Below are 25,208 nucleotides of genomic sequence, written 5' to 3' on the forward strand. Positions count from 1 at the left end.
GGTATTATTCTATCTTTATCTGTTTTAATGAAACAAAGACTTTGTTAATGCGTAGATTAGTGCCACAATTCTGGCAAGATATTAAGTAGCTTTTCTCTAAATTTTTAATTATTTTTTCATTCGAGTCGTGACGGTTGGAGTGACAGTTTTGGTTCCCGAGTTTCTTTTACTTTAAAAATAGTCAAAGTGTCTAATTAGTATTTTTAAGCGTTTCTTTGAGTAGTAAACTATAAAAACTATCACAGTCAGTGTTATCCAAGTGATTGAAGACGTTATTAGTGATTAACAAGCGTAAATAAAAAACAGCTGAGTAACAGCTGATTTTACGACTACCGACAACTCTGCAGTAACTGTGAGTAAATAAATCTACGAGTAAATTACGGGGGATAGTGGTTGTGATCTCTGTTTATCACAGAAAGTTAATCGATTCTATACGTGAGTGAATAAAATCAAACAGCAATAACTGTATCTGCAAATTTCATTGCAAACGCAATAAAATAGTGATCTAAATTAAGTATATCGCCCTCTACTGCATTAATCAATAACTAACTTCATTGATTGATACGGGGCTTAAAATGCCTAACAACAAGTGCCCTAGCTGCGGGAAATTTTACTCTCCAACAACAGATGGCGCTAAGTGTTTTAAATGCAGTCACCTGTACCACAAACAATGTATAAGCCCCAAATCACGACTCAATGGAAAATGGTTATGCAAAACATGCAAAGACTCGTCTTCGTCTCCTAAATCAGCGGAACCTGAATGCTCGCAAGATGTGGGGAGCGGAGATATTTACGTGGATGCCCCGATGCAGGCCCATGATTCCCTCTCCAGCTCTCTTGCAGAGGAAATGAAACTTTTGCGCACCGAACTTTCTAGTTTTCGTCAGGAAATGACGAAGGTCACAATGGTTATGGCAGAGTACAATAAGAGACTCGACGGATTTGAAGAGCGATTGGAGCGAATGGAGTCAGATTACTCAGTAAACAAACCGATTAGTCAACCTAGTAATGATATAGTTGAAAGCATTGAATCTCTTAAGCATCAGTTGAACGATTCTGAGCAGCGTAATCTGATGAATGATGTTGAAATTACCGGCTTTCCAGAAACTAAAGGCGAAAACCTATTACATTTGACTATAACAATAGCACATAAAATTGGTCTGTCTTTGGAAGAGAAGGATATTGTAAATGCGTATCGTGTCGGTCGGCAAAACGGATTGGATATGAGTAGCGACCGTAGCTCATCTGGGCGTCCGCGCCCCATCATAGTGAAACTGACCCGGCACCATCTGCGTAACGAGTTATTGCGTGCGGCGCGCGTGCGCCGCGGCGCTGATAGCGGCGGGCTAGTCGCGGGAGAACCGCGCCGCTTCTATATCAACGAGCACCTAACGCGCAATAACCGTAGGTTATTCCATCTGGCGCGGGAGCAACAACGCGCCAAAGGCTGGAGTTATGTCTGGACCCGGCGTGGCCATATATATGCAAGACGCGACCAGCACTCTAAATACCATATAATATCCTCCGAAGGTGATATAAATAAGGTTTTTGGTCAAAGCTAGGTTTGGGCTTACTGATACTCCATATATGTATTTTAAAAGTAATTACCTATCCATCGGTATTCATGATTTCAATTTGTTTGTTTCTGTGGTTTGCATATAGCTGCATTTTACGCGTACTTTTTGTAATATTTCATTATGTTATTATTATACATATTGTTAGATGTAAATCGTACAAACGTTGTAAGATTATAACGTTAATGTTTCATGAAACAGCCAGCCATGTAAAGCATCCTTATTTAACATACGTAATATTGTGTCGTGTATTTCTTCTTATAAAAATATATTATACGTGTTATTACGAAACTTTCCCATTGTTCAATTTAAACATCTATTGGCTAGTTGCATTTTTAAACACTCATTGTATGAAAAATATTACATGTTTAGTGTTACGTTTAATGTATAGATTTAGTTTCTCAATATTATTTAATAAATGTTTTCTTTTAATATTAAAATTGAATCATTGTAAAAAAGGGGAGTATAAAGTTAATTTTGAGATCGAAATACCGCTTCGCTTAAATACTTACTTGCAAAAGATTATGGGACAACTTGTTTTTAATTTCGTAAAATTTGTTATAATAATATGTAAATCTAGATGTCTTTGCTATGCGATTTATATAATCTTATTCTTCACGCAGTCGGATTTATTGAGGTGTGTCAATTGTTTCCCGAGTTTAAAAGAATATGTTCCTTGTATTTTACATTTTATTTTTATATTTAATTCATTAAATATCTTAATGATGTCTTTTTTAATGCTTCTACTTGTCTCTTCTAGTATAATTATAGTTTGTGTGTACGTTTTAAAGTTTAATTATAATATATTATATTTAATTTATTTGTGTTTCTTATATTTATACATTTGCAATAACAATGAACAACAAAAATAAATTTAAAGTTGGTCTTCTGAATCCTGGTTCTTTGGGTACGAGGCATGATGAGTTTCTGGTGGCAATGGAGCGCCATAAAGTAGATGTGATGGCTATCAACGAGACTTGGCTGAGGGATGGCGAGGAGGGGCGCGCTCCGGCTGTGCCGGGCTACAGGTTACGCCACGTTCCTCGGCCACTCACTCTCCGTTCTCGAGGTGGGGGAGTTGGTTTTTATATTAAAATTGGTACGTCGGTGAGAGTTACACCACATCCGCTAGCGCATGGCGTAGAACAGATGTGGCTTAAGATTAACTTAGGTGGCGAGAACATCGTGGTCGGTACTGCTTATCGCCCTCCCTGGTTGGATATTAATTTGTTCCTAGATGCGCTTACTGATTCTATTGGTTCTTTTGTGTGGTGTGACAGCCTTATTCTCGTAGGGGATTTTAATATCAATCTCTTGGACGGCGACCATATAAACTGTATTAAACTAAAAAATTTTCTTCAAAGTGTCAATTTAACGCAACATGTATCACAGCCGACTCATTTTACACGGTTAAACCAAACTTTATTAGATGTAATATGCACAAATGTTCCTGTGAGTAATTTAGCGGTAGACCACATAGAGGAACTCAGCAGCCATGCTTTTGTTTCCTGCACATTCAATATTTATAAGAATAAAGCTAAACCTAAATTTATCACTTTCAGGCCTATAGCGAACATTAACATAGATAACTTTAATCAGTCTCTGAATAATATCGATTGGTCATTTCTGTTCTCTTTTCATAACGTGGATGAAATGGTTAACATGCTGACTTCATATATCATATCTCTTTATGATATATTTGCACCTAAGAAAAGGATTTTCGTCAAGACGAAACGGCCGCCCTGGATTACACAGAACATTAAAAAAATGTTCCAATTACGCGATGAGGCTAGAACTAGAGCGCGTCTCACTAAGGAGGATGCACACAAACATTATTACAAGGATTTAAAAAATTTCACCAGCTTAGCTTTAAATCGTGAAAAACAGGCTTACTTTAATTCATACATTAATTCTAATTCAAACAAACCTAAGATCATGTGGAAACACATAAGAGACAATGTTACCATCAATTCTAAAAAGGATTCACTGTTACCCTCTCATCTCAATAATCCCAATATGTTAAATAGCCACTTTCTAAATGTCCCTGGTAAAGCCCAATTACATCTTTCCTTATTAACATATTATGAATTTAATCGACACAGTGATGCTATTTTCAATTTTACGAACGTAAATGAGTCATTGGTGTTGAGCACTTTAAAGGAACTAAAGTCTCAAGCTATTGGAATTGATGACATATCATTAGACATGTTTAAATCCACTTTACCTTCTACCTTACCGATACTAACGCATATTATTAATGAATCTCTGAACACTGGCATCTTCCCTGGTTTGTGGAAAAGTGCTCTCGTTCGTCCTGTACCGAAAACCAATAATCCACATGACCTGAAGGACCTTCGGCCAATAAGTATACTGCCTTGCCTTTCCAAGGTTATTGAAAAAATAGTGTATAAGCAGTTAATGAAGTTCTTAGAGACCAATAATATCCTCCCAGATCGTCAGTCTGGTTTTAGAAAAAACAAAAGTACTGCAACAGCCATAACGGACGTAGTAGACGATATATTATCGGCTCAAGATGAGGGCAAAGGTACTTTCCTGGTATTACTGGACTACACGCGAGCATTTGAAACCATAAACGTGCCTTTGCTGCTATCTAAACTCACTTATTACGGTTTAAGCTCATTGACCGTAAAGTGGTTTAATAGCTACCTATCGTCACGTACTCAGACTGTTTCCGCTGCAGAGGAGGATGGAAGAACAATGCTCTCTGAATGTGGAGCGGTAACACGAGGAGTGCCTCAAGGATCTATTTTGGGGCCCCTCTTATATATACTGTACAGTGCAGACATAGTGACGCGAATAAAATCGTGTCGGTACCACATTTATGCAGATGATGTACAGTTATATATTTCATTCCGCCCACATGAGACGCAAGTTGCAGAAGAAAAGCTGAATTCAGATTTGGATTCAATACGAATATGGTCGGAAAATAACTCCCTTGTTCTCAACCCCAATAAGACCCAATATATGATACTCGGAACCCCCTCTACTGTCAAAATAATAAAAAATAAGCTGCCATCAGTATTTTTATGCATAGACGGGGTACCTATACAGCGTGTTGAGGAGGTTAGAAACCTGGGCATCATTTTTGATGAGAATCTGAGATTTGAGAAGTACATTAGCATTACAGCAGCTAATTGTTTCTATAGACTTAAGGTTTTATATCGCATTAGACAATATATTGAACCCAGTCTCAGACTCAAATTATGTGATAGTCTAGTTCTATCAAAGTTTAATTATATGGATGTTGTGTATGGACACCGGTTATTAGGTCGCACAAAACGTGTAATCCAGCGAGTGCAGAACGCATGTGCACGGTTCTGCTGGAATATCCCACCGAGGGATCACATCACGCCCTATCTTAATAATGCGCGATGTCTAAACATGGAGCACCGCAGGCAATTGCACTTTGCATCCCTTCTCTTTGGTGTTGTCAAAACAGAATCGCCTCACTATCTGTTCGAAAAACTTATCTGGAGGAGTGAACAAAACACCAAATACAACACCAGGGATGCACACAAACTCCTCGTACCCAAACACCATTCCGCTTGTTTTAAGGGTAGCTTTAAATATAACGCCACTAAATGCTGGAACAACTTGCCACCACCGTTACGGAATCTACGAACACTATATACTTTCAAATCTAAATTTAAAAGTATATTATTAGCTCACCAAATCCAGTTTTAGTGGTATTTATATAATTATATTAAATTTACGTGAAAATTGTCCTGAAATATTTATTATTTGTGTATTTATTATGTATTTATATTCGTCGTTAGTCACGTTGTATCGTCGTACCTATCTATAAGTTATTATATTTCATTTATTTTTTTTTTTTTTTTTTTTTTGTGTATTTATGTATATATGTAAACCTAAGTTACTCCTTTCGTCCCAACTCGAAGCCTTCATAATTATAAAGGGGGGCACTGAAAAACAGCGCTGGCAATGTTCCAGAACGTTGCAGCATATGCTGAGCTGTCTCCTTTTTGTCAGGATCGTATGACACACCTTAATAATAATACTGATTGTCAATTTTATTTTCTCTACGTGCTTTTTTTATGTTATTAATTTTAGTGTTATTGTTGCTATTTTCTTGTCGTGGTGCTTTCTTATTTATCTCTTACGGTTCTTTATGTTTTATATGTGTGTGTGTTGTGCTGTCCTTGATAAATAAATGTTTCTTTCTTTCTTTCTTTCTTTCTTTTCTTTCTTTCTAATTATAGTAAAGTTTGAAATTAATATTTTTGAACCAGAATAATTCTGGATTATGGAAGGTATAATTAATATTATAAGTTTGAGTTAAGTCTTTAAGAGGCCATATCGATTTTAGAGTGATTTTGACTTGTTTCTGTAATTCTTTAGGCGCTCGTTTAACAAAACTAAATTAGTAACAATGTGTTTTATTATCTTAAATTAAAGATTCATTCAATATCTAAAATATGCTCGAGACAATTTATTGATATTCATTGTCCAGTTTGTTTAATAGCCAATAACCTGAGGCGTGTTTCAATTTTTTCCATGCGGGACGTTCGTGTCTTTGTAGTTTACACGGAATTTAAAAGAAGAAGTTTTCATATAAAATATACAACAGTAAAGACACTGAGACATCCTAAAATATGCTCGAGGCAATTTAAGTACTTTTATTCAAAAATTCAAAGAAAATCTAAGTTAAAATAGCCTTACTTTGATGAAATTTTATGTGTATTTGGCGTCGAATTTCTTAAACATACAACAGAGTAAAAAATAAATAAAAAATACACATTAAATGATAGATTTATGCTTAAAAATTTGCAATCAAAAAAATACATATTATATGATTTATGAAAGTAATGGAATATTTTAAAGTTCTCTAGAATTTTCGATTACCTACTTATATACGGGAGCGCAAACGCTGTTACGGCAGACCGCGGCCGCGCTCCGCGCTTTAGGGAGTAGGACGTGTTGCGCTGCTCCGTCAGACACAAAATTACTAAAGTACGTTTTTCCCGCGCGTAGTAGGCGGGAAGCCCACGATATTAGATTAGAATTGGTGGAGTAGACGATAACGAGATAATAAGGTCCTATAATGTTTCCACTTTGAGCGCTTTCAGCCTTTGCTACTCGACTACACGATGATCGCGTTAAAACGTAAAAATACTAGCTTTCGTCCAGCGCAATTTTGTATTAGGACTCTTAAGAATAATTAGCAAATTAAATTGATATTAACGATTACTGGTCTTCCCTGCTTTATTAATATGAAAAGTCCTCTGCCGTGTTAGTCTGCCTGTCCGCGCGTTTCTAAAGAAAGGTATATAATTTATCAAGCTTTCAAATACGCAGGCGAAGCCAGGGCGGACACCTAGTATATAATAAAGTATATATACCCATAACAAGCTATCGCTAATACAAACCAACCCACATGCTAGAACAAAATAAATAAAGAAAACAAACACTTTCCCCTAATGAAGAGATTAATCTCCCACAAGATATATTTGGGAGCGACCTCATTCTTTGACACATGATTGTGACGTTACACATTGCTATTGGTTGATTAATGATTAAGCTGTTAATTGATTTCACGTATTAATCGATTTATAATATTATAATGGTTAATTTTCAATACAAGTAACGTTCATTTAGAAACTTGTGAAACGAGATTTATAATATAAATTTTATTAATTAATGAATATTAATTATATCATTAGCTTTGAAATATGTATCAAGATAAAAAAAATCTTTAATAGTATATTATCATCCCTGATCTTGTAAAGACATAATTTAGGTCAGTAATGCGAACTACCTTTTAATTTTGATAACGAAAGATAAAAAAAAACAAATGCAACCTCTGACAGGGCACCAATTATTTTCCTTTCCACGAAGCTTTTATATTGAAAATATTATAAAATACAAGTGCCATCTCTACAGTGAAACGGAACGCAATTTCGTTTAAAGTAACTAAGTACAAGCAATTTTACGACTGTCGTGTCAAAAAAACTAGTTACTGCATTTATCAAATCTAGTTGTATGAAAAAAGGACTTATTTAGAGCGTAAAATGTATTTGTATGAAAAACGAGTAAAATTACATTTCAATCGAAGAAAAACTCAGCAATAATGTACAGGCATCTTTAAAAATACATACCTAAATATATCAATATAAAATGATATTAGGTACAGTTGGTACAAAACCGTTCCTCCCCAATTAATAATAATTTCTATAGGTACCTATCTAACACTAAAAAAAACAAAGTAAGTAAATAAAACCTCCTTTATTTCATGAGTAGAAAATATTCAATAACTAATTAACTACACTTATAATTTGATACCATTCATTTCCCTTCACAAATTCAAATTAACTTTAGAGTTAAAATTCAACCATCATGAAAATTCCTGAAACTGGTTCCATTGAAATAAAACTGTAAATAATCAATAGCAGTTACCGAGGTCACAAAGTTTAATTACTTCGAAGTAATTTCAACAATTTTTTTTAAAATGTAACCAATTTACAGATGTTGGAAGTTCGTCGATGAAACGTGAATTTCTTATTATACCCACAAGAGCTAAATGGATGAATTTAATAGTACTTCTAGTACTTAGGTAGTTTTGCAAAATGTTATATTTTATTAGCACATTAATATAGGGTAGAGTACGTAAAGCAAAATTATGTTATGTACATAATATTATGTTATGTATTGCAACAAGGAGACTACGGTAGATTCCAAATTTAAAAAAAATCTCACATTTTACATCTTTTATTTTAATTTTTATCAATATCGATCATGATAAGCCATAAATACCTATATGTAATGATAATTTACTAATAAAAGTAGGCAATAATACGGGATATAGGACAAATCTCTAAAACTTACTACCTAAGAGGAATGAGCGTGCAAGAAAACCACAGGACAAAGCTAGTTAGTTGTCCAACCATTTATCACTTTATTTGGAAAACAAGGATATCGTATTGCACTATATTTTAGCAGCCGAGTGGTTGTTGGCTTATACTGCTGCTCTTCTGTCACTGTCATGTCTTGCCAATAAATTCTGATGAACATGATGGAGGATCATTTCATCATCTATATTTTGTCTATATGAGTTAAAATGTTCTGTTTATTAATATTAGGCTGTAATATACAAAGTCTATAGATCTTAGTCCAGGATCCTTCGCCCGAGAACCATCAAATCAAAACATTTTATACTTGTTACCTCTGTTAAATACCACAATCGAGAGTTTCGTACAGGAAATTATTGGGCGTCTCATCAAAATAAAGCTACTCACGAAAAATTAGCTTGATAGTAATCACTTGCAAAAATGGGCGATGGATCCTGAACTATCTAATATATTATAATATGCGTCACGAAATAATTACAACTCGACCTGACAATATTTTTTATTTATCGTGCTAATCTTATAATTATTTTTCCTTAGTTTTGAATCTCTTTGCCTAATAATGGGCATACTGACTACAAATCCTAAATGCTAAAGATTGTGAGGATATATAAGATTTTACTCTTTGTAATAATACTCGGCAGTGATACTGCTTGTGTATCAGAATAACACATGAACTATAGAAATATTTAATTTTCCCTTTGGTACAGCTTGTAGGCTCAAATATAACACGCTATATCAGAAAATATTACTCACGCAATTGGAAAGAAATATTCCATTTGAGACCAGATGATGTTACACGAATCAGCTAGTACAATATGTATATTTATTTATATATGTATTCCCCGATGTAATTATAATTTTTACGACAAACATAAACTTCATCAATATATCTTATTGGAAATATTGAAAATCAAGGCTGCCCGAATACCAATTCCCAATGCTCTGAACTACACGTATTTGTTATTTACCAATATTAAAACTTTTATCTGATATTTATGTTTCGTCTGAAGTATTATAAGGATATTTATAGACTTCATATAATTCTGTAAATACGAGAGATTTTGTAATACGAAAGGACCCACTAATAATAGGTATCACATTAGTTAATTATAGTTCGCTATAAATAATATTTCATTGATTCAATCTAAAAAATTAGTTTAATGTAATTCTTGACCGTTTTTCTCCTTAGAAAATGAAAAATTACATGTCTCAAAAGTGCTTCCAGAAAGTCTTGTTGAATGAAATTGTCTCAAATTGCAACGTTTGACCATTTACTTACATTTTTAGCAATAAAAAAATCTCATTTTGAATGTTTTATTCACGTTTTTACCTATATGACTTTATTACCACCACTACCATAATAAAATTTATTATCTGCTTGATGAAAATAGAAATAGAAAGCGTTTTATTTGCCACCATGTAAAAAAACATAAATCTTAATAATCTACAATAAACACAGAACAGAAAAAAAAGATAGCAATAGTGGCAAAAAGTACTCTGCGTCAGCAAAGCAGCAACAATTTAAAAATAATACTTATATATTCTGTAGTATAGATGATTATATTTGATTTTTAATTTCTTTCATTGATGTGTTTAAAATAATTTACTAAGACTCATTTAATCCCAACATAATTATGAAACGTTTTCTGCTTAATATGCTACTTCTAGTATAACATTATAGGTATTATTTAGGGCCGATTTTTCAATCCCTGGTTCAAACTTACCCGTCCAATAAAGTATTACACGATAATATTAAAATTTCACCTGTAAACTGTCAATTGCGGCCAATAAGAATACATTTTGAAATGGTAGTTTCATACTTTATTCAACGAATAAGTTTTAACCAAGGATTGAAAAATTAGCCCTTAGAGCTACAAGCTTCAGCCACGGTTAATAAACTATGCCTTATCAAACACACTTCAATTAATATTTTCTCTTGAATAAAACATTCGAGTAGAAACACGTGCGTGTTCGTAGATATATTCATAAAGAATAAATTGCGTTGGTATAACAATCTCATCCTCATGTGTAGACGAGCGCCATTTTTCTTCCGAACGAGGAATGTTACAAAATTATCTCGTCTCCCGTTGAAAGTGATTTATGTAGGATCTACGGACTGCTTGAATTCGGATTTTTTTCAGTTGTTATAAATAGTTATTTTAGTAATTAATTTAGTCTAGTAAAATAAATATTTATTTTCATAGTTTGAGTTTAAAAAAAAACAAGATTATGTGTGTTTGAGTTTAAAAAAAAACAAGATTATGTGTAAGCACAGAATACATAATAGTAGCTAAACGCTAATTGGTGTAAGATAAAATCAATTTGAGCATCATCTCTACATTAAGTGATATTTTTAAATAAAAGAATATTTAGTGATATTATTGAAGTTATAGAATATATTATAACTAAGCCATCTTGTAAATGCTATTTTGATTGATCTTCCCATAAATGGTAATTCCTAAAACCGAATATAATAAGTACCTAAGTCATAAACAAGAAAAAACTGTTTCCTAATGTACATACAAATAAAGCCACAAACACAACTATTTACTAGTACATTTTCATCTGCAATGTTTTTAAATATACATAAAACATATCTATTTTCCACTTGATGTCCACAGCATTTGTACTCATTGTCTGTGGCAGGTTTAAAGGTCGTGCTATCTTAGTCTCTACAATACATCTTGAAAGCTTCACGTTTCTGTATAAAAGATTATGCTTTTGTTTATGAATATGACTGGTTTATTTTGAGGTATGACGACAGGTTGTGAAAGCTACAATATTAATTTATGAAATAAAATTGCTATTATTTTTATTTTTTTATTTTTATTTTAGCATGTTAAAATGTAGCGCCCAGTAGCGTTGTTTTATTAAAAACATATCATTCAATACCAATCTGGTGTTTGAAAACAGAATAAGTTACTTTCAAAGTTTATAAATGATTGAATATAGTTAAATAGCAATTGAAATGCGAAAAAATTTCTTACATATTTTCACCAGACCTCATTTATAAAGTTCATATCAAAGCTATCAATTTTCAATAAAAATCTGAATCAGAACAGACTATAAATAGACGTAAAACAAACGATTTTTCAATAGCATACATAAAAACCTCTGAATCACAATACTACTCCAATGCAGTAGACTCTCAAATCACGAAATAATCAAGCACATATCAGATATTGAGTGATCAGACTTAAAATCATCGCACACATGTCATTCCTGAAAAGCTATTGGAAGCGATGTTTGTGCTCTGTACATAAAACCTGATATAAACGAGCGGTTGACACGCTATCATAGAACTATTAATTTTGGAACAAGTTATGTAAATCCAAGTTTTATAGCTCGAACGCTATATTTAAGACAGTGCAAAAGTCAATCTAACGGAAAAGAATTAGTAAATATGAAAACAATAATTACTAGTTACAAAAATGGGAAACTGCCGAATGATAAGTGGGCCAAAAATGGCTAAGGCATAAGCAGAATGACACGCTATCAATGTGACATGTTTTATAACCATTCAAGAAGGATCCCGCTACGTTGGAATAGATATCACAATTGTTTTTAACTTTTAGTCAGTGACAACTGACAACCAAACGTTTTGCATGCAATCTACGAACGTCAAAAGATGAACAGTCGCGGTTGTAATCCTCTCGTGTAGCAAGCCTTATCACGATTGAACTTCTAAGTTGATAGCGTAATTTAAACGCAGTATTGAATCAATTTCACGTCGATCTCGATAAGTGTCAATGAAGTGTTCCTAATGGAATGTTTCGGTTGATTGGAACACGCCGATGTATTGATAACATTCATTAGACACTGTTTGACATTGAGCTGATTTAATGTTAATATTGGATTTATAGGATAAAGGATAATTAGTTTAGATGTTATATTGAAAGCAATTAGCAGTTTATTATAAAATAACAGAGTTAAATACAGAAAGCGAAATTTATTGGAATTGTCGTATACAAGCAATTTGTCATGAAAGAAAACCAAAGAGCGTCAAGAAATAAGTTATTTTTATGATATAGTGGAATTCCAGCTGTCCACACTCATGTAGCCAACATAATTTTTTTTTTTTTTTTTTTTATTAACAATAGGCAGAGGTTTGGCCACAATCCCACCTGATGGGAAGCGGCGATGTGGCCTACTTGGTTGCACGTCTGCCTAGAAGGAGCCTATTCACCCTAGCTTTGAAGAGGTCCAAGTTGTATTGTTTAGGAAAAATGGTGTTAGGGAGTGAATTCCATTGCTTAGCTGTTTTTATGATGAAGGAAGACTCGAAGCGGCGAGTTCGAATATTGGGGATATCCACAATAAAAGGATGATATCCTTCGGAGCGCCTCGAGGTACGATTAAGAAATGGAGATGGAGGAATTAAATTGTGTAATCCATACGCACATTCTCCGAAATGCAATCTGTAGAACCACAGTATTACAATATTATTTCCTACAGTAAGGAATCGCCTTTGATGTCGCGCGATGCCGCCGCCAGCGTAGGTACTTACGCTGCCACACGAAAATACGCTAGGGTTGCAACAAATGGGAAATAAAACAATTTTGATTATTAATATTATGATGAAATCATTTATTCATATGTACATTCAAAATAATTGCGATTATTAAATCTGATGTAATTATTTGTTCATAAATATATAATTACAGATATTGCACTGCTAAATATTATTTACGTGGACACTTTATTTTTGGATGTTCTTAATTGTATATTATACCATTTAACTAAGTAATGCATTCGCATTGGGATGTACAATCTGATTAGAAAATAATGAGGACAACATATACATAGCTTTGATTTTAATTCAACAGATACAATTAATACAATCTTTCTGAAATATTGTTTCCTTCTGGGATTTCAATGTAGATTTACATCCGTAAACGGAACAGTTTTTGCGCGTCATAATAGAATATGTAAGTACCTATGTATAATAAAATTATTACACAAAAATACGACTGCGTCATCCTTTCGCGATAGTTAATGCAAACTCAGCGTGATTGCATTAAGCGGCCCGCGTCGCCCGACCCCCCGCCAGTTCCCCTCCGTTTCTCTGCACAAGTACATTCGTCGCCATACTGTAGGATGGTAATACTGTGGTAGAACACCGAAAGACATGCCACCTCACGACGATGCTCAAGACTCAAGAGCCGAGCTTCAACTAAGGAAGGGTTGTTGATGATACGTTTGGCACGTCTTTCAATTGAATCCAAAGCCCCTAGGTGGCACTTACATATATAAATAAGTAAATCTACCAAACCAATGGAAATAATATTAAAATATACTTTCAGTTTGTGAGAACCCTAAATTCATAGGTTATTAAGGACACACATACCTACATACTACGTACTCCCAAGTCTCATACTACGTGGTATGTTTTAGTAATATCTCCTTTCAAAGATGCAGACTTTTCCATTCTTTCATAGAAATAGCACGTAAGGCAACAATAAAGGCTTACATAAACAAAATATATTAAAAACTGTGACCTTTCACTGAAACACGTGAGCCTGTTGAAGTCTTAAATTATATAGATAATACAGACCACGACGGCTCCAATATCCGTTTCTACTTTCGGCGACACTCACATTAAATGAACTTATTTTTACGGTACTCAACACAACCTATACCGGGGTCTATATAGACTAAAATATTGTATACCCATACATGCATATTATGTAGAACTGATAATATTAGATAATGACACGACAGAATAAACCTTTTAGTAAAAACACAGGTAAGTCATGAATTCTTGTTAATATTGTAGAGGAATTTAGACTGGCAATTTGCAAACTCCACAGATTACGTTTTATTTTGATATAGGTTATTAATTGTGTATTGTTTAATTAATAGGTATTTAATAAGTCTTTCTATATTTCAATATCACACGAATTTTATCTCCATCTGAGAAATCTTCATTCTCAACACCTAATACTGGAGAAATCTTATTTCTATAATGTACAAGCAGTCCGCCCCGGCTTCGCCCGTGGTACATATTTACGTTTTCTCTACGTAAGAACCATCCTCGTACTTCAAGGAATATAATAAAAAAAGAAGTAACGAAATCGGTTCAGCCGTTCTCAAGTTATGCGCTTACCAACACATTTCGGGATTCATTTTTATATTATAGACTAGCGGTCCGCCCCGGCTTCGCCCGTGGTACATATTTACGTTTTCTCTACATAAGAACCATCCTCGTACTTCAAGGAATATAATAAAAAAAGAATTATCGAAATCGGTTCAGCCGTTCTCGAGTTATGCGCTTACCAACACATTTTGCGATTCATTTTTATATATAAGATTTGTTACAAAAATAAACAACATTTATTTAACTCTCTAAGATATATACCATTCAATGTGAAATAAGCCGATTTCTTGGTAAAGGGCAGAGTTGAGTCTGTAGGTACTTAAATTGAAGATTAGTCGAGAAGTCACTTACGAGTTGTAGAGAAATTAATTGATGATTTGCTGGTGACTTTTTTTTTAAATTGAGGCTACATTACGTTTGATTTTATTGGCGAAAAAGTAAGAATAGCTTGTTTATTATGTAATTAAATTTATGTGAATTTAGAGTTTTCGTAATTTCATACGTTTATTCTAGAGAAAACCAAATTATTACATACAGTTCCTAGCATATAAATTATTCCTAATTGTTTTAAGTATACAAGTAATAATTTTTTTTAAATATATCTTATCAAAATTGCAAAAAAAAACAACCGCAAATGAAAATGTCCAAACCTGAAACCACCCAAACAATTATTTCCCTTCAATCAAATCAAGATCTTTTTAAAGGTCCCATCTTGAGTTTTCGAGAAGATTAAAGACTTAACGACTCGTGCAATTTACAAGAAGGAATACAATGGAAAATAAATTATACAACGTAAAGCTTCACTACATAGTATAAAACAAAGTCGCTTTCTCTGTCCCTATGTCCCTTTGTATGCTTAAATCTTTAAAACTACGCAACGGATTTTGATGCGGTTTTCCTTAATAGATAAAGTGATTCAAGAGGAAGGTTTTAGTATATAATTTATTAGGTTTTAGACAAAGCGGGCGTAGCCGCGGGCGGTAAGCTAGTTAATAATAATTTTCTAAAATAGCATTAGTTTTAAAGTTTAATTATTTAGTCACAAAGAATCAACTCAGTTGATACTAATGTTAATTGATAAAGAGAACTTTATCAATAAAATAAGATTAATCGCTCAATCTCAATAAATATAATAAAATATTCATATTTTTTTGTGTGTTATATTTTCAGTTCCAAACAAATTATTTGTATCTGAAGTTTGATGTTAAACCCTGAAGTGATTATTGTCTTCGTTTTTTTTTAAATTAGGTATCTATGTTTGTTTGTTTAAACCCGGGCAAAGCCGGGACCAACGGCTAATCGTTCTTATGTATGCTAAACCCGCAAATGATTGTCATATTTTGATGCACAATAAAATATTATTTTGTTTGTCTAAAGCCGTGTAAAGCAAGGACAAGCGAGCGGCTAACCCCTACTAATATTATAAATGCGAAAGTAACTCTGTCTATCTGTTACGCTTTCCCGCTTAAACCTCTCAACCGATTTTGATGAAATTTGGCACAGGCAATCTTTAGACCCTGAGAAAGAACATAGGCTTCCTTTTATCAAAACACTACGCGGGCGAAGCCGCGGGCGGAAGCTAGTAGTCTATGTAAACCTGTATGCTAAGTGCTGTTGTGAACTATAAAACTAACCCTAATGGTAGATGTAAGCACTTTAAAGTTTAACGAGTTAACGTGTAGTTTCATGTAATTTCAATATACAGTATTTTATAGCAGAGCTCATAATTATTATACATTATAGTATTTACGGTCAAAGAGAATTTATAATGTTCATTTATAACAACATACATAGAACATGGTAAAAAAGCGTATTTATGATGTTTCTGTTAAAGTCTTAAAATATTTTATTTTTAAACTAATAACGGCAAAAGAGCAGTTATATAGAGCGATAATATTATGTGATATAAGTGATTATTTTTCCGACCCAAATATCGACCAATAGAATTGCACCATTCGACGTCACGTGGTACAACCTACATGGTATTATACTGATAATTTTTTGAAAATTTTCTCTGGTCGTTGACGTCAAACTGACAGGTTCAATTCAATTGTGAAATTATTGGCCGACATTTGGGACGGAAAAATAATCTCCCGAATACCACACGAGCTTCAAAATTATCTGGCATTTCCCTCAAGGTTCCCTGCAAACAAATAAAGTCGTCAAGTTGTTCAGGAAAAATCACTCGCGCTTCGCGCTCGTGATTTTTTAACCTTGACTAAAAACTTGACTCCTTCATTTGTTTGCAACGAACCTATCGGAAAATACCCGATAATTTTGAAGCTCTTGTGGTATTATAAGTGATTATTTCCGCTCAGAGACAATGGCAATAAACTTTCTTTAATTTATATTTCACTGCCATCGTTTTGACGTCTTTGAAAAATGTGTAGGCTATTATTACTAGAGTGCGTTTCACGAAAGAGTTCCCCTGCCGTTATGTTGGCATACCTGACTGTCAAAAACGAAAATATTTTTTTTAATCAAAAATGACAGAGAAAATATTCTCCTTTCTTCCTAGCCTTATCCCGTATCTTACGGGGTCGGCTGCCTAGAAAGGAGAATATTTTCTCTGTCATTTTTGATTAAAAAAAATATTTTCGTTTTTGACAGTCAGGTATGCCAACATAACGGCAGGGGAACTCTTTCGTGAAACGCACTCTAATGACCGCCTCATTGGTACAGTTGTTGACGCATGTGCGTAGAACCGAGGGGTCCTGGGTTCGATTCCCGGTAGAGAGGAAGAAAAAAAATGTCTCGGTCTGGCAGGACTGCACAGAAGGCTGATCACCTACTTGTCCCTAAAGAAAATCGATCAGTGAAACAGATGTATGGATAATGCATCTGCCCCTTACCCCACTTGGGCACGGAACTTCACTTTTATGTTCTAATGGTGTATATTTTTGTACTGTGATTATAATAGACTTGTTTCATGTACTTTACAGTGATCCTACGGTGTCAAATGCCTATGACAAAACACCTTATACCTAGCTTTATTTCATTAGGTTTATAACACAGAAAAAAAAACACACATGATTATTTTCACACGTGTGAAACCGCGTGTAAAGCTAGCTTGCATTCAATTGTCGACTAGCCTTTGCTCTCTGTATTGTGAACAATTATTTCATTGCAGTATAGAGGCGATATCATGCTTTTGTTCCGTTTGTATCGGTAACAATGCAGGTCATTATGTAACCTTTTATTTTGCATATTCGTTTGTTAATATTGTATAAGCTATTATGGATAGGTTTTGATTAAATTGAGGTAGTAGGTGTATTAATTAGTGATGTACGATACATGATTTTGCCGATACCGATACCGATATCGATGGCTTGGTAGAAAAATAAATAGTGATTAGTGAATTATGCATAAAAGTTTAACAGAGACTCAACTGTAAATCGTATTCTTTTAAATAAAAATGCCAAATCAAAAAACAAGAAAAACATTTATTTTAGTATTATTATTTTACAAAGTCAGTTAAACTTTAAGTAATACACATACAATCAGTAATCAAAGTTTACTATTCGTTGAGGTTTTTCAGAAAACAAAGTGCCCGCGCGCGGGCGACCTCCCGCATCGTACATCGGGCGCGGTTTTTTGAATTGTTTGATTTCGATATCGGTTTTTTTATAATCGGCGATACCGATATATCGGCTTGCCGATTATATCGGCCGATATATCGGTATCGGTATCGGTATCGTTACATCCCTAGACTATTAATAAAACGTACGTTGTTTTGGGCAATAACGAAAGAGGACTGATTGAATGTTAAAATTTTAGTCATTCAAAAATAAGTGTCTTTTTATCAATTATCAGTATTTATTATTACAATACATACAAAATAATACCGGGAACGACTGGAAAACAAATATTTTAATACCACCCAATTAATGACTGAAGATAAAGTCTATCAATAACATAAACCTACGACCAAAAGAATCGAAGCATAAATCAAAATGGTGCCATAACGAAATCACGTATTAACGAAACAAAATCTCGCTCAGCTTCTGTGGCACATTTTGAAATTTACAAAAATTATACCTATAGCTGCTATATGTTTATAACAAACAACAATTTTAAAGTTAACGAGCTTTTGATTGTGTTGAAAGTTGCGGATTTATAATTTAAGGAACAATGTGTGTGTGTAAATTGTATAGGTTTGTGTGTGTAATTATCTAAAGAACAATATATGTGTGTGTTTGTGTGTATCAACCAACACGTACATGCACAATAAATATTATACATACATATGGTACGAGTGTGTAATTTGACTCACTCACAATAATTATACAGTTTGCTTGTCAAACCGCAATATTTGCTGTTTTGACTCAGTTAGGTTGGAACAATATGTTTGAGGTCTATGTTATTGTTCGTTTATGTGTTAAATTGAATAGCTTTGTTATTAATGTAAACAAAGGTATGATATATTTATATTTCATAATAATTATGATATAATTATTGTCATGGCGCTGTGTTTATGTTTAAATATTATTAAAATCGATACTTCGGTTGACTGCTTTCCATTGAAATGCATACTAAACCTTAATATTATTATAGGTCCAAAAAACGAGATTAGTAGTACGTAGTATATATCTGTCAACTGTGTTAGTAGATTACAAAGGGCTTTTCAGCTGATAATCCTAATTAAATTACATGTGTTGAATGTAACATATATGTCACACCCTTATCTTTCACGATATAAAGATATTAAAGGCGAACGAATGGAATTCCGTAATTACCTAAAAGGAAAAATCCACAATCCTTTATGTTTCGTATATTTTTATCTTTTACATATAAATGTTAAACCGACCGTTGAAACTCAGAAATCATTACAATAATGGGGTATGTGGACTCCAAGATGAAAAAGAAAAAAGATTTCACTTTACATATCTCAAGGTATTGTTTAAATAGCTCGTGTAATATAGAAAACTTTATGTTTCTCTTATAAAGATATACCTATGCATTTTTTATATTAGGTACACGTGGGAGATTCAACTTTCAAGGCTAAACGACGGAAGAGTGTCTTATATAATAAATAATATTCTGGGGTAATAGTACAGATATAGAAACCGAATTTAAGTCACAAAAACGGTGTATAAGAGCTATATATGCTGGTATAAAGCAAACAGACAGCTGTGTTCCATATTTCAAAAAGTTTTTTCTATTAACTCTACCGTGTTTATTTATATATGAAGTTATAATGTTTGTAAAATGTAATCTCAGCATGTATGAACATTTAAAAAGTAAGCGTAATGATCATAAAATATGTATGTTACCCAGTAAATCTAGGCATTTTTCTAAAAGCATTTTTGGTATGGGTCCAACACTGTATAATAGACTACCTAAGGCAATAATAGCTATATAGAAAGTGTAATTAAATTCAAATGCAAATTAAAAGACCTTTTAATAAAAAAATGTTATTACTGTATTAAGGACTATATTAATGATAAATCACTTGCTGATGTGTAATAATGATTTTCTTATAATTGTTACATAACTATTGACTTATTAGTGTATATTTATTTTATTAATGTATTTGACTTAAATTTAAAATAATTTTGGACTTTAAAGATAAAATTATTATTTGTTTAGCTGTAATATGTATTTGTAATTTCATATGCCTAACAGGCAGGATATGGCGGGACTTATGTTTGTATAAGATCTGAATTGTACCCATATTCATGAATAAAAATATTTGAATTTGAATTTTAATTTGAATTATTTTTTTTAAGATGAAGTTCTGTTGAAATGGGACATAATAATTTCTAGTGTTGAGGTACAATAGATGTAGTTTAAATAAACTATCCATAGGTACTTACTAATATTATGATAATAATATTTCTGTGTATATCTTAACTAGAACACATTTGGAACGAATAGTTTAAGACCCAGGTCATACCCCTTAAGGATAAAACTTTTGTCCGTCGTTTTGTCCACGGGTTTAACCACAGGACACAGCAGCTGTATCTAACTAATTATACGCCTATACAGTGACAAATATATTTGCGTACCAACATAATATATTAGAGTACAAACATTAAATACACAACATACATATAGAAACAACTTTATGTAATGTATGTTACACGAGTTAACGTTTGAAAATTAAACAGTCATCCGCTGTAAAAACGGATTAAAAACGTGTACGAATTAAATTATTAAGCTCGACGTTGTTTAACGTTAAAGCGAGCATGGTCACTGACTGACAGATATACATCGTACATGCATGTAGTACAATGTAACTAATTTCGATTCTCTTAATCACGCAAATAAATGAATACTAATAAGTTGATAAGCGCTAAGCTGTAATTATTACATTATTAGACTGTACCTTTGTATTTTTTAACCATGCTTCAAGAGTGCTAATAACCTGTACAAACGATGGTGAATAAATTACTTCTAACTTATGGCATATTAAACTGAATGGTATTCTAATACTTTTATATTCTAGTAATCTTATTATCCCATAGTTCCTACTTCTCACAACAAATCCTACTATTCCTTCCTACAAATGTCATATAGCGAACTTTTATAGTAATCTTATTATCCCATAGTTCCTACTTCTCTCTTATAATCCAACTACTCCAACCTTCCTATAAATGTAATAAAGTATAAGATTTTGGTGAAAATTTGTTAGACTTTCACACTAAAAAGGATATACAGATTAGCATAGCTTACATTTTAGGTACCATACGAGCATAGCCTACAGTTAGTTTCTCCACAACCTATCTCAAATTCATATCACAGACATGACTTGAAACTTTGATTACATTGCTAAAAGCCTGGAAACTTTACCTGTTTTGATTTATTCGTACACGTGAGTTTGTAATTTAGTAGGCACAGGATAAACCCTGACTTTTGCTATTTAGAATTAGTTTTAGAATAAGGCCTATGTAATATCAAATATGTATACTTAATTAAACTTTACAGGCGAAATTTAGTTAAGTTACCTGCAGAACAATAGGTAAGCAATAAATTTCATAGACTGAGTACCTAAATACCCTCAAAAAACTATGGCAAGGAAAGATAATCCATACTAATTTTATGACTTTGAATGTTTATCTTTGAATTCTTATTTCTAACTTACAAAAAACACCGCTATCATTCAAATACTATTTTGTATACAGTTTAAAGCAAGCAACAATCACTTTAAAACAACAGCTCAATAAAAATATGTCAACTCCACTCCACTGTTGCAAGCGCTTATAAAAGTTAAACTTTAAGCTCTTAAAACAATTATGTATCAATTTAACATCCCTTTACACATTAGCGTTCCCTTATAATAGCAAATTGCTTTTACGTGATATAGAGTCAAAGGACTAAAGGTCAGCTGGCACTTATGCATTTTAAGTTTTAAAAGCGAGATTTTAATTAATAAGCCAAGTTAAAAGTGTTTTAAAAGAACTTTTAGTTAAGGGAGAATATTATATGATACATGGAAAACTATGGGATGTTTTTGTGCAAGTTTTGTTTGTATTATTTTAAAGAAAATTATTAATTCATTGTTTATATTGTATTAATTTTGAATACTTTTGAAAAAGCCTTAACAATATGTACAAGGTTTTTCCAATTTAAATTATTAACGCATACATACATCTGAATGTTTGATTTCGAGCCTGAATTAATTAACAGCCGTGAAATCTTTCTGAATTTTTTGGGTTGTTAAAATTGAACAAACCATAAAGAATAAATACACCTATAGTAAATGCAGTTAAATTATCACATACAATTATTATCATAATACAACAGACGCATCCAAATTTAACTGAACAAAGCAAATTTTCCACGTATTTATTTGAAACCATCGCACATAAAACGAAACGTTAAAAATACAGGTTAATTAAGTTCATCACGAATGTTCAAAGTTCATTAAAATAACTCACCTTCTAATTCCAATGTTGATTGTGGATTTGTAACATCAGAAGGGTCGGAACTGCCTAACGATTCAGTACGCCTACCCCCATATTGAATTGGATATTCCATTTCAACTCTTAAATTATTTGCATCACGCGTCCCGTTCGAACCGGGTTTTGTTCCCGTTTCGTTTCCCTCGCTCTCGTGTTTATTCGTAGCCAATTCATGAATATAATTCCGACCTTCATTCTTGTTCATTGGCGCTGAAATATCGTCGATTTCGCTCATCCGAAATCCAGTTTTGTTCACTGTCGACGAATAATCGTAGAATATTTTTGTGCGCGTCTCATCGTCAATTTTCAGCTTCTCCATTGATTCGTCTTTGCTCTTCCAAGACGCATCTCTGACTGCTTCTTCTGTATCTTTGTAATGATATTCATATTCCTTATTAGTTTCATTTAAAATGTTATTAAAATATGCTTTTGATTTATTGCTTTTTGATTCACTATAATAATACACATCACCTGTGCTATTAAAATACTCTAATTCGTACGTTTCAGTGTTCAAAGGTTTTCTTCTAGATCTATTTAAAAGGGTTTCATAGCTGATAGCTTCGCTTACGCCATTTTTGACTGCTATTTTTCCAGTTGTAACTAAATTTACATGTACATCATCAGGTATTCTGGTTTGTGTTTTCGTAATCATTTGCGTACTGAGAATCGGTAGTACAAATGGCAGTATACAGTATAGGGTTAGAGAGAGGGGTAAGGTAGGTTCTCGAAAGGGTGAGAAGGGTGTGGGGGGAGTCCGGCGGAGCCTCATGCCAGGCCGGCGGTCAACACCGACTTATCTGAAAAAGGACAAAACGATTAAATTGCATTTGTTACTTGGAACTGGTTTTGTTAAGATAAATTAATTTTGAGTTTTAATTAATTTCCCGAATTGCATTTTGTTACGTCTTAAGTTTAATTTGTAGCAGTTTTAAAATTGTTCGGTAATTATTATTAACTTGAATTGCATTTTCAGCGAGTTTTCATTGGATGAAATTGTGAATAATTTAATTATAAAACAATGAGCATTAAAAGACTAGTTATGAATTTCCACAGCTTTGTATTTTATGTAAATAGACATTTTGGTACTTTTAAATGGAAATATGTTCATAAAAATATTATATTATATTATTACCCTTTTTAACAATTTCCCAATCCCATAAGGGTTGATAACTTGATACCATGTCAAACCCATGTTTATATCTGTTAAAGCGTTACATGTATTCGGTTACCATTTGATCCTGTACATAAATTGATTTAATTTAGACATTTTTTTTCAGTCCTGTTTTTATTTCTGTCATCTATTTCAGATTATTCATTTTACAATATCGATTATTATTTTTCTTCACAATCTGCTTGAGACATGAATTTTAACCGAATGTCTCAATATATTGCTGCATTTGCCGTATGTTTTAGAAAGTTAAAAATGGATTTTAACTCCTATATTCGGAACACGTAGTCTGCTATGTGGACAATATACAGTAATGTGGTTGGTTATATTTGAATTTGAATCTAGTCGATTCCTTATCCTCGTGAGACATGTCATATGATAGATGCATTTTACATTTTCACTTATCAATGTTATTTTCATGATTAACTTTTGTTACCAGGTACAATTTCCGATATTTTTTTTAGGAAATCTTTAATCAACTCTACATCAACGAATTTGTAGAGAAATAGGATCTTAAGTTTTTAAACATAACTTGTGAAAATGTACTAAAGTAAATTAACTATAAAAAAGTAAGTAAATTTACTAAGTGTAAAGGAAGTGAAGCGATTATTTAGATCAATATTTATTTCCAGTTTGTGGTTAGTAATGAAAAAAATACAAAATCATGCCTTTTATTAACCTTCAAGCAAAAATACAATCAACAGTACAGCATTTGCATTTAGTAATCTCTTGCGACTTAATGTAGAAAAGAAAACGTATATTTAATTCAATCAGGCTCGTCTTAGTCAATTTAAAGTCCTAAAGGACTAAGTTATCCGGGCTAATCCCTAGCCAGGCTTATCGAACTCGCCTTAAATATCCTATCTATTGGCCTTAAGGGCTAATTGGGCAACTCAAGGCCATCTTTGCGGGACCTCAGTTAAAATTGGAATGATAAGACATAACAAACTTGATAAAATATAATGATTTCTTTAATCTATATGATTCTGTGTAAATTTGGAACAGCATTATTAAGGAAGGAACCTAATTCAAAAAAAGTTCACGCAAGAAGTTGATAGGGCGTCGCAACATTTCAGGCGCTCTGGCTAAAATAGTCTTTTGGCTCTGACTAAATCTACAATATCATAAATCGAATGCCGCAAAATTATGTTTGACAAAGATTATATCTACCATATTTCGTATTATATTTGATAGCCATCTTATGTGATTTTCATGTTCAAATAAAAAGTCAAGAGAACATTAAACCTATATATTTCTATTCCCATAATATAAATTATTAAATATACCTACAATTAAAAACATTTAGTGTGGAAACTGAATCAAGCTTGGATGTATCACATGAGATCTGTACCCGAATATTAGGAACAAGTATTATATGATTTGCTGATCATGACGATATTGAATTACCTTGGAATATGTAAGTATTTCATTATTCATCTCATTTAACTACACTGCTTTCTTTGTACAAAAAACACAATTACTTTGAACAAAACTAATCCCGAGCACAATCAAGGTGGCATTTAGAAGAAGATTGACGGAAAATGACGTCACAAGGAGGAATTTCTCTCTAGGAGAGAT

At 32.9% G+C, this 25,208-nt stretch overlaps 1 protein-coding gene across 1 annotated transcript in view; it reads right to left on the reverse strand.

Annotated features, from left to right (window-relative positions):
- Positions 1 to 23,231, reverse strand: part of GABA-B-R3 (gamma-aminobutyric acid type B receptor subunit 3) — a 46,756-nt gene extending 23,525 nt beyond the window's left edge. The window contains exon 1 of the mRNA XM_090101527.1: positions 22,439 to 23,231. Coding sequence (XP_089957653.1) covers positions 22,439 to 23,231 — 793 coding nt within the window. The remainder of the gene's footprint in view (positions 1 to 22,438) is intronic.
- Between the last annotated feature and the right edge of the window lie 1,977 nt (positions 23,232 to 25,208).

Source organism: Colias eurytheme, chromosome 4 (assembly GCF_061535395.1).
Source record: "Colias eurytheme isolate Ceu_HAF_F1 chromosome 4, ilColEury1 Martin Lab GWU primary, whole genome shotgun sequence".
In the NCBI taxonomy this organism is placed as follows: Eukaryota; Metazoa; Arthropoda; class Insecta; order Lepidoptera; family Pieridae; genus Colias; species Colias eurytheme.